Source organism: Monodelphis domestica, chromosome 4 (assembly GCF_027887165.1).
Source record: "Monodelphis domestica isolate mMonDom1 chromosome 4, mMonDom1.pri, whole genome shotgun sequence".
NCBI lineage: Eukaryota > Metazoa > Chordata > Mammalia > Didelphimorphia > Didelphidae > Monodelphis > Monodelphis domestica.
The window spans coordinates 307,510,400-307,521,310 of NC_077230.1; the positions used below are offsets into that span (position 1 = coordinate 307,510,400).

The 10,911-nt window shown below is 34.0% G+C and overlaps 1 protein-coding gene across 1 annotated transcript; it reads left to right on the forward strand.

Moving 5' to 3' along the window:
• Positions 1–5,096: 5,096 nt before the first annotated feature.
• On the forward strand, positions 5,097–6,294 carry LOC100026827 (GSK3-beta interaction protein-like). Its single transcript, XM_056825889.1, has one exon. The coding sequence runs from the start codon at positions 5,112–5,114 to the stop codon at positions 5,526–5,528; it is 417 nt and encodes a 138-aa protein (XP_056681867.1). The 5' UTR covers positions 5,097–5,111; the 3' UTR covers positions 5,529–6,294.
• Positions 6,295–10,911: the final 4,617 nt, after the last annotated feature.

A 10,911-nucleotide genomic window follows, 5' to 3' on the forward strand; every position in this document is an offset into this window, starting at 1 on the left:
AAATAAGCATCTCCATCACAAAAGGCCGACTAAGCCCTCTGAAGGGTATGGAGAACTGAAGTAGGGGAGAGCCTTACAAATGAGGCAATAAAAAGCAAATTGCAAAACATTAAATCTACTAAGTAAGCATGATAATGTAGCCTGACTGAAAACCAAAGATGCTGAGTTAACAATTTGGTTTAGTTCAAATTTTGTTTAGAGTCAGACCTTTGAAGTTGCAAGTATATTAATCTTGGCTTGTATTAAATGCATTATTGAGAGGGTGTTAGTTATTCAGTTTGTTGGACATTTTCCTTGTAAACCATCTTTTCCCAGAAGCATATCTTTTGATGACCAAAAGTTATTTCTTCAGTTATATGGAAAATGGGCTTCACATATGGATTGGAAAAATTCAAACTCATGATGAAATTCTATTTGGACATTTTTTTTCAAGGTGGGAGGGGTAGGAACCTACTGAACATTATAGAGGAGACTACTAGCTTAATGAGCTTAATAGCTCAAAGTACAGCTGATTTTGAGGATAAAGTTGCTTTTGATCTCCACCCTTCCTTTTTAGCTAACATTATCTCATTTGATACTGACAGTATTCTAGAAATGATGTGGCATGATGACTCACATTTTATAGATGAAGAAATGGAGGCAAATGTAGATTAAGTAACTTGTCCAAGATCACACAGCTGGTAACTATCTGAGGTTGGATTTGAATTCAGGTTTTCCTGAGGAAAGAATTCTCACTAAGTACTCACCAAGGGATGGTTTGCTATATAAGGATGAGTAAGTAAGACCTGCCTTCATATGATTTGAAGTTAAACATACTGCCTTTCATGCTTCTTGGATACCCTACAAATTTGAACAACTTGAAAGGAAAATCAGACAAAACTGGATCTAGCACCTATCTACTGAGATAAGGATTATGGATTGGATACATCACTAGCCTCAGCCATAGAGAAACTATTGTCTAAATGGTATGATTTCAGGGATCCTGGAAAGTTCTTCTTCCCCATTGGTTGGATTATGTTCTGATCCTGGAGACTTATTCCTTTGAATTTCTCCCAAGATATAAGTGAGGACATCTGAGCCACTTGCTAGGATCTTGGTATCCTTACATAGCAGTCTTTAAACTTTTGCCTCCCAGGATGTGTTGCACCTATGAAAAAAACTAATGCAGTTGGCAGATGGGAGTGGGAAGGCTGATGTCAGACAAAAGAAATGATTTGAAATTTTGAAAATGAATGACATAGAGAAAGAGAGAAATGATGAAAAGGAATATTGTAGAAGACAACACCATTACCTCCATTTTCCCCTCCCCAATTTGAGTTAAGACTGATGGTTTTTTCCTTTTCCATCGTCTGCTCTGTCAGCCACTGTGAGATCAAATACATTTTAAGATGGAAGAGGAGAAAAGAAATAATAGGGGGAAAGACTTGTACCAAAATATTCATAGGTTCACTCTTTGTGGTGGCAAAAAACTGGAAAATGAGAGGCTGCCCTTCAATTGGGCAAATCTGAACAAATTATGGTATATTTTGGTGATTGAATACTATTGTGCTCAAAGAAATAAATAAACTGGAGGTATTCCATGTGAACTGGAACAACCTCCAGGAATTGATGCAGAGTGAAAGGAGCAGAACCAGGAGAACATTGTACACAGAGACTGATATACTGTGGAACAATTGAATGTAATGCACTTCTCTACTAGCAGCAATGCAATGATCCAGGACAATTTTGAGAGACTTAGGAGAAAGAACACTATCCACATTCAGAGGAAGAACTGTGAGAGTAGAAACACAGAAGAAAAACAACTGCTTGATCACATGGGTTGATGGGGATATGATTGGGGATATAGACTCTAAACAATCACCCTAATGCAAATATCAATAGTAGGGAAATATGTCTTGATCAATGACACATGTAAAACCCAGTGGAATTGCATGTGAGTCATGGGAATGGGGTGGAGGGAGAGGAGGGAAAGAACATGAATCTTGTAACCATGGGAAATATTCTAAATTAATTAAATAAATAAAATTTCCAAAAAAAAAACAAAATAAAGTTTAAAATAAAGTTTAAAAAAAGATGGAATAGGTGAGACACTGCTTTACTCCTTCTCTATTGAATTCAAGCAATGTCTAGTAAGGTGAGATTTCTAGAAACAGCAATACTATTTTCAATTGTCCATGGATGCAGCCACAACTATTGTGGAGAAGCCTTGCTCAAAGCTTCATACTTATTCATTGCCAAGATCACTTTCATCCTCCTCTTTCATGTTATTGTGGAAGGAAAGGGGGATCTATAATAAGATATTGAATTTCCAGACTAGAGCTTTCCTCCTCTTTGCTCCCTATTCCTCTGCTTCCTCACCTGTACAATAGGGATAGTAACATCTATAGTACCTACCTTTCAGAGCTGTTTTGATATTCAAATGAGATAAATAAAGCACCTTTGAAGTGTCATATAAATGTCACTGTTAATAGAAGATTTTTCTCACACTGATCTAAAAATGATTTCTTCTCTACATTGTATTTAATTCTGCTTTCTAGGACCAATCATAAGAAAACTTAATCCCTCTTTTACATGACTTACATAGTAATTATTCATTTAGGTATTTTTCTGGGTTCTTGTTGCCCTAATTGAATTGAATTGTATCTAATGCAATTCAATGTAAAATTCAATTTAATTCATTTCAGTGCAAGAAAAATGTATTGCTTATTATAGTGGTGCCAAATTTAGTGCCACTCCCTTTTTAAAAAAGAAGCCCAAATTTGTAGTTTAGATGCTTGAGAACTAGCTTGAGAGGTATTAATCAAACATGATGGGTTGGTATCAAGGGATCAATAAACATTCTGAACAAGGTCAGTTCATACCACATCAATGAGAAAACACAGAACTTGGAAAATATTTTCCTCACCCACTATGATCTGTCCCCAGTTAAAAGGCATATAGTCCCTGAAAATTGTAACAAATTACTTTTAGGAATGCCAGATTGTAGCCCCAATTCTAGGAATACCTATGGATAACAGTGGATAAGTTTTTCAATTATCAAGCAAGAGTAGTATGGAAAGTCATTCCATTTTTATTATTATTGTAGTCATTACAATAGAACTCTTGTCATACTCTATAAAATCTCCTAAATCAATAATCATCTGTGAGAATCAATATAGCAATGTGAGAATAGCATTTGAATTGGAGTAATAGAAGGCCTTGGTAGTCACTTGATGCCTAATATTATGCAATGCTTCACTAGGTTCATTTCTATTTGAGTTTCTTCAAAGATTAGTCAAATCTCAGTTACTTACCCTTAAAAACTTATACCTAAAAATATAAAGAATGATCCAGGGCAAGCTTTCACAATGTAATCCATGAAGTAATTTTGAGAGTACTATTCTGATTCATGTCTTCATTCATGGTAGATAATACAGACCTAAAAAAAAATTAAAGATGATCCCTGCTCCCATATAATGCATGGCCCAGATACAAACCATTGAATTGACACAGACCAGGTTAAATTTGGGGGAAATTCTCAGTGATTTTGGTTTGTACACCCATCCAAGATTTCCCCTAAGAACAAAATAATTTGATTCATTTTGTCTACACTCAAGGATTCCTCTGGTAACAGTGAAATAAATAAGCCTAGGTTCCTATAAGGAAAAAAGGCCCTCATTTAAAATACAAGTATCTAGGCTAATGAGATATTAAATATAGGGCAGGTTTTGTTTAACTAGAGAATAAAATGCAGAGTCATTCTAAAGGCATAAACATTAAAAAAAAAAACCCTCTCCTCCCAGTAGCTCTTCTTGTTCCCATTCTCTACAATGCTTCTTTAAAAGCCAATCCCAAGGGATAGCTCAGAGGTATGAACTTATCATAAATCACCAATCAGCCATTATCCATATTATGCCAAGAGGGAGCAAGTACTTGAGACAAGGTGAGTTTACTCTTTCTCAATATCAGAACAGAGGTCTCAAATAAAGAAAGTAACCAGGAATAAGGTAGCAAGGAGAATTTCCACCTTGTCAAGTATTCCAGAACAAAAGGTTATGTCAAGGGGCAGCAAAGATCCAGGTCAATACCTGGGAATACCTGTTAGACTGAATAATGCTATAATTTTCCAGCTAAATCTTCAGTTATGTAGGGTCAGTAGGATATAGTACAGTGGGAATAGCATTTGAATTGGAGTAAAAACCTGATGTTTTGTCCCAGCTTTGCTACCTTTATGCATCTGGGATAATAATACTTTTATGTTATCTATTATTTTGATAAGCATGTTATCTCGTCCTTTATCCAGTTTATTGATATGAATTTTAAAAAGCCTAAGGAAAAGGATGGATCCCTGGGGTGCTGCTCTGAAAACCACCTTTTAAGCTGGCATTCAGCCATTAATAACTACTCTTTGTATTCAATCATAACTGCTAAGAATTCTCTGTGTCCAACCAACTCCAAATTCATTTACTTAGCAAAGTTAATGTCATATTGGTGATATTTCTAAGTGAAACCTTTCCTAAACCTCAGGTTTTGAAGGTCAGCCAGTTTCCAAGGTAAAGTAATTTACACCTAGGTCTCAAAGCATCTTACTAGTCTAAATCCTTTTGTCTTTTGTGAGAAGCAGTGTGAAGACCTACTCCTTATTTATCTGTAAACAAGAACTCTCTGAAGCATTTGGAAGCAAAATCTTCTTTCTCCTTGCTAAATATATCATCTAGATTTGGGTAACTATATCTCCAAATGAGGGAAAATAGCCACTGAAAATATGTTTGAATCAACTTATATTTTATAGCCAAAGATTGCTAGAAGAAGCTAAGTCAACATGCCAGAGAAGAGTGTATTGCTCACATCACCCTAGCTATTGAGCTTTCACCAATTTAAAAGTAAGAGGATTCAGCCACATTGGAAAAAGTTTATGCTAACATCTTCCTTTTATAAACAAAGACCTGCCTCCCCTGTGATAGAATAATGAGGAAGGAATTGAAATCTTTATGTCCACCTCCTCTTTTGAATTATCCACCAATAGTAGATGCAAGGGGAAGTCCTAAGGTCAAGCTATCAGATCAATTAGAAAGAGGACTGGAGAACTCGAAGGAGGGAGGGAGAGGAGGTCCCACGTGCTGTAGTGAAGAATGGAAACAGATTATAGTCACATGGAGTTTAGCAATAACATAGAAATTGAAGATTCTGCATTTCAAGATTTTGAAAGAACAGATGTAAAAGACATGAGATTAGAAGCCGAAGCTGTTGTGAATGATTTTCTTTTTGCTGTTAGCAACATGTTTGTCTCCAAAAGCCTGCCTTGTTCAGATGATGTTGCATATATCAATGTGGAAACAAGAAAAAGGAACAAATACTGCCTGGAACTCTCAGAAGAAGGGCTTAGGGTGGTGGGTTATGCTTTTGACCATGTGGATGATAACATACAAACTCCCTACCATGAAACAGTATACTCTTTGTTGGATACCCTTAGTCCAGCATACCGAGAAGCATTTGGAAACGCACTCCTAAGAAGACTGGAAGCTTTGAAACAAGATGGACAGTCATAATTTGCTCAGCATTATAAACTTATCTTGTTAGGCTTGCTGCTGGAAACTTCTAAAATTTAAAACCTAGATTCATGCTAATGAATATAATATAGAATCATTTTTTCTTTTGTTTTTCAGCATTACTGCTTGCTTCAGATATAAACTTCTTAAGCAGTATTAATAATAAACTATTCTTGTTACTTAGCTTCCACCTAGGGAATTTGGCAGCCCTTGATTTGTGATATAGATCATGAATATATTTAAATTTCTTTGGAATACTGCTTCTGCATTTTGAAAACTAAACAGTATTTTACTATGAAAATGCAGGATTTTAATGCATCTAGTACTACATATGGAATTCTAGACTTGCCTAATAAAACTGGCATTCTAATTAATTCTCTACAATTTTAATCCAGCTTGCTAAATCAGGGGTTCAATATTAGCTTGGACTGAATTTGTAGTGATTATTTTGCTACTGGCCTTACAGGGAACAAATTATCAACTAGTTTCCCCTGCACAAACTTTAAAATTGCTTAAACTATTTATACCAGTTTGAAATGATAAAATGAATTATTTGTATATAACTTATCTAGTATTATTGTGCTAATTGACACAGGGATTAGTATAGTTATATGTATCCTATTTGCAACAGTCAGCCAGCGACATAAAGGTTAAGCCTTTAGCTTATGAATGTAAAAATTACTATCTAATCTCCAAGATACCTAAGCACAGAATATGAAAATAGGCTCCATCTTTTTTTCTTAATAAAGAACACCATAAAATTGCATTGTTAAAAAGATGTTATAATCTGTTTTCCTAGGAAACAATGTTTTGGCCCATGTCGATTCTTATTTTTCTGGATGTTTGTTTACATAATGTACAGTGTTTATATATTCAAACATAGTTTTGCTTCAATGTTTACTTTCTAAAATGTAGTACTTTGGTATCCTGTAATGCTTCCTTCTTTCCCTTCAAATGTACAGTGTTTTGTCTCAATGCTAAATCTACAATGTAATAATACATTGTATGGGTTTGAAACCAAAGGACATATAAAGCATTCAAAGACTAATATTTGAAAAAGGGATACTCTGTATTTTGTATTTTATTACAAGTACTAATATTTGTAAGTTTATTTAACTGAATCATGCTGCTATGTGTTTTCAGGTATATGTTGGATGGGGAAAATGGGGACTGGTTTTTAAATAGTAAGCTAACACCACAGTAGAAGTAAAATTCAATGCCTGGATATGCTTCTTAAGTCTACTGAAATTACAAATGTTACTTTTTGTTTAATAATAAAAGATATCATTTTTGTTCTGACTAAGTATTAATTTGTATAGGCCAGAAGAAACTAAAAATTAATTTAGATGACTTCTATAGTCATACCTTATTAGAATGCTTTCAATAGATTTCAGAAGACACATTTTTACCTTTGTTTTCAATGCTTAACAGTAAAAATAATCTACATTTGAATTAGAATTACTCATTCCTAGGCTAAATGTGATGTCTGAATAAATTTTTTTCTCATTTTTAGCTAAGCATAAGAAAAAATGTCTTTTTTTTTGCTTTAAGAAAATTAAAATTGCTGATTTAAAAAAAAGAAAGGACAAAATTCTCTTTCTAAGCAAGAGGCAGGACTCATTCCCTTCTTTTACAGAAGGAGGTTGGCAAAAAGATAGATTCTTTGTTAATGGTAATCATATGCCCCCATTAATAAACAATGTTATTCTCAGAGGCATAGTCTCATATTCTTTATTAGTTAAAATCCAAACTCTATACTTACGGATATAACCCAAATCTTTCCATATTTTTATGATAGTATCAAAAATTAGTAAAACATTTCATTAAAATTTAGATGTCTGAGTCAATAGCTAAGTCTCCGATTTAACATTCTTGTGACCCTATCAAAAAAGAAGCAAGTTCAGCCTAGTACAAATGACATATTCTTTTTAATTAAATTTAATTTTATTCCCTTATTTACATGTAATAACAATTTTTGACATGAATTTTCTAAAATTATAAGATCCTAATTGTCTCCCTCCTCCTTTCACTTTCCTCTCTTGGAGATGCTAAGTAATTTGATCTTGGTAATTTGATCATATTTCATGTTAGTCATTGTTATAAGAAAAATATTCATATAAAAACCCCAAAATAAAAACACAAGTAAAGTGAAAAAATAACGTACTTTGATCTGTATTTCACATACATTTTTTTCTCTGACGGGATATAAATTCTTTGTCATAAGTTCTTCAGAATTATACTGGAACATTGTATCCTGAGAGTAGCTGTCATAGTTAATACATTATTGCTGTTACTGTTATAATATTCTCCTGGTTCTGCTTATTGTACTCTGCATCATATCATCTAGGTCATCCAAGCTTTTTCTGAAAATATTCTGCTTATCATTTCTTATAACACACTAGTATTCTATCACTATTATATATTACAGTTTGATCAGTCATTCCCCAATTGATGGTCATCCTCTCAATTTCTAATTATTTGCTACCACAAAAAGAGTAGCTATAAATATATTTGTTGAAAAAGGAACTTTCCTACAATTGATTTAGCTCTTTGCATATTTGAGTAATTAAACCTTTGTCAGAGGTTTTTATGAAGATTATTTCCCATTTTTGTTACTTCCCTTCTGATTTTAGTTACATTGGTTTTGTTTGTACAAAAACTTTTTAATTTGATGTAGTCAAAATTATTTATTTTACATTTTGTAACACTTTCTATGTCTTACTTGGTTTTAAAATCTTTCCCTTCCCAAAGGTCTGACATGTATACTATTCTGTGTTCGCCTAATTTTCTTATAGTTTCCTTCTTTATGTTCAAGTCATTCACCCCTTCTGAATTTATCTTGGTGTAGGATGTGACTTGTTGATCCAAACCTAATTTCTCCCACACTGTCTTCCATTTTTCCCAGCAGTTTTTTATCAAATAGTGGATTTTTGTCTTTGGGTTTGTCATAGACTGTCTTGCTGGGGTCATTTACCCCAAGTCTATTCCACTGATACTCCTTTCTGTCTCTTAGCCAGTACCAAATTTTTTTGATGACCACTGCTTTATAGTATAGTTTGAGATCTGGGACTGCAAGTCCTCCTTCCTTTGCATTTTTTTCAGGATTTCCCTGGATATCCTTGATCTTTTGTTCTTCCAAATGAACTTAGTTATGTTTTTTTCTAATTCAGTAAAAATGTTTTTAGTAGTTCGATGGGTATGGCACTAAATAAGTAAATTAATTTGGGTAGGATTGTCATTTTTCTTATGTTAGCTCGTCCCACCCATGAGCAATCAATGTTTTTCCAATTGTTTAGATCTAGTTTTAATTGTGTGGAGAGTGTTTTGTAGTTGTGTTTATATAGTTCCTGTGTTTGCCATTCTCCAATTGATAAATTGGAAAAGGACATGAACAGGCAGTTTTCAGATAAAGAAATCAAAACTATTAATAAGCACATGAAAAAGTGTTCTAAATCTCTTATAATCAGAGAGATGCAAATCAAAACAACTCTGAGGTATCACCTCATACCTAGCAGACTGGCTAACATGACAGCAAAGGAAAGTAATGAATGCTGGAGGGGATGTGGCAAAGTAGGGACATTAATTCATTGCTGGTGGAGTTGTGAATTGATCCCACCATTCTGGAGGGCAATTTGGAGCTATGCCCAAAGGGCGCTAAAAGACTGTCTGCCCTTTGATCCAGCCATAGCACTGCTGGATTTGTACCCCAAAGAGATAATAAGGAAAAAACTTGTACAAGAATATTCATAGCTGCGCTCTTTGTGGTAGCCAAAAATTGGAATATCAGGGGATGCCCTTCAATTGGGGAATGGCTGAACAATTTGTGGTATATATTGGTGATGGAATACTATTGTACTCAAAGGAATAACAAAGTGGAGGAATTCCATACTCAAAGGAATAATAAAGTGGAGGAATTCCATGGAGACTGGAATAACCTCCAGGAAGTGATGCAGAGCAAAACGAGCAGAACCAGTAAAACATTGTACACAGAGACTGATACACTGTGGTACAATCGAACATAATGGACTTCTCCATTAGTGTCAATGCAATGTCCCTGAACAATATGCAGGAATCTAGGAGAAAAAACACTATCCACAAGCAGAGGACAAACTGTGGGAGTAAAAACACTGAGGAAAAGCAACTGCTTCACGACAGGGGTTGAGGGAATATGATTGAGGAGAGACTCTAAATGAATACCCTATTGCAAATACCAACAACATGGAAATGGGTTCAAATGAAGGACACATGTGATACCCAGTGGAATTGCACATCGTGGGAGGGGTGATAGGAGAGGGGGAGGAAAAAATGATCTTTGTTTCCAATGAATAATGTTTGAAAATGACCAAATAAAATAATGTTTAAAAGGGGGAAAAAAAGGACCTTTCCCCTTTTTATAACCTCTTTGGGATACAGACATAGTAGAGGTATTGCAGGATCAAAAGGAATTCACATTTTGTAATCATTTGGGGTTAGTCCCAAATTGCCCTTCAGAATAGTTGCATCAGTTCACAGCTTTATGAAAAATATATTAGTTTCCCAATTTTGCCATATCCTCTCCATCATTTATTACTTATTATTGGCCAATGGTCACATTGGCCAATCTGTAAGGAATGAGGTAGTACATTATAGTTCTTTTAATTCACATTTCTCTAATTAAGAATTATTTAGAAATTTTTCATATGATTATTGATAGGTTTAATTTCTTGATCTGAAAACTACTTTTTGTATCCTTTAACCATTTGTCAATTGGGTAATGTCTTAGATTATTAAAATTTTTGACTTAGTTCTCTATGAAACATTAGGCCTTTATCAGAGAAACTTGTTATAAATTTTTCCTAGTTTATTGTTTCCTTTCTAATCTTGATTCTATAATTTGTTTGTACAAAAGCTTTTTACTTTAATATAATCAAAATTATTCATTTTACATCTTGTAATTTTCTCTTCTTTGGTCACAATTCTTCCCTTCTCCAAGATCAAACAGAGAAGTGATTCCACATTCCTTTAATTTACTTATAGTATTACCTTTTATCATAAACCCATTTTGACCTTATCTTGCTATAGAATATGAATTATTGGTCTATACTTAGTTTCTGCCTTACCGTTTTCCAGTTTTCCCAGTAGTTTTTGTTGAATAGTGTATTCTTATCCCCAAAGCTGGTGTCTTTGGGTTTATTAAACACTCAATTGCTAAGGTAATTTACCTACATGTTGTTTATTGATCCACCATTCTATTTCTTAGTCAGTACCAGACTGTTTTTATGATTATTTCTTTTTTTTCTTTTAACACTTGATTTATTATTATTAATTAATTAACAACATTTCCCCATGGTTACAAGAGTCATGTTCTTTCCCTCCCCTCTTCTGGAGCTGAGAAGCAATTCCA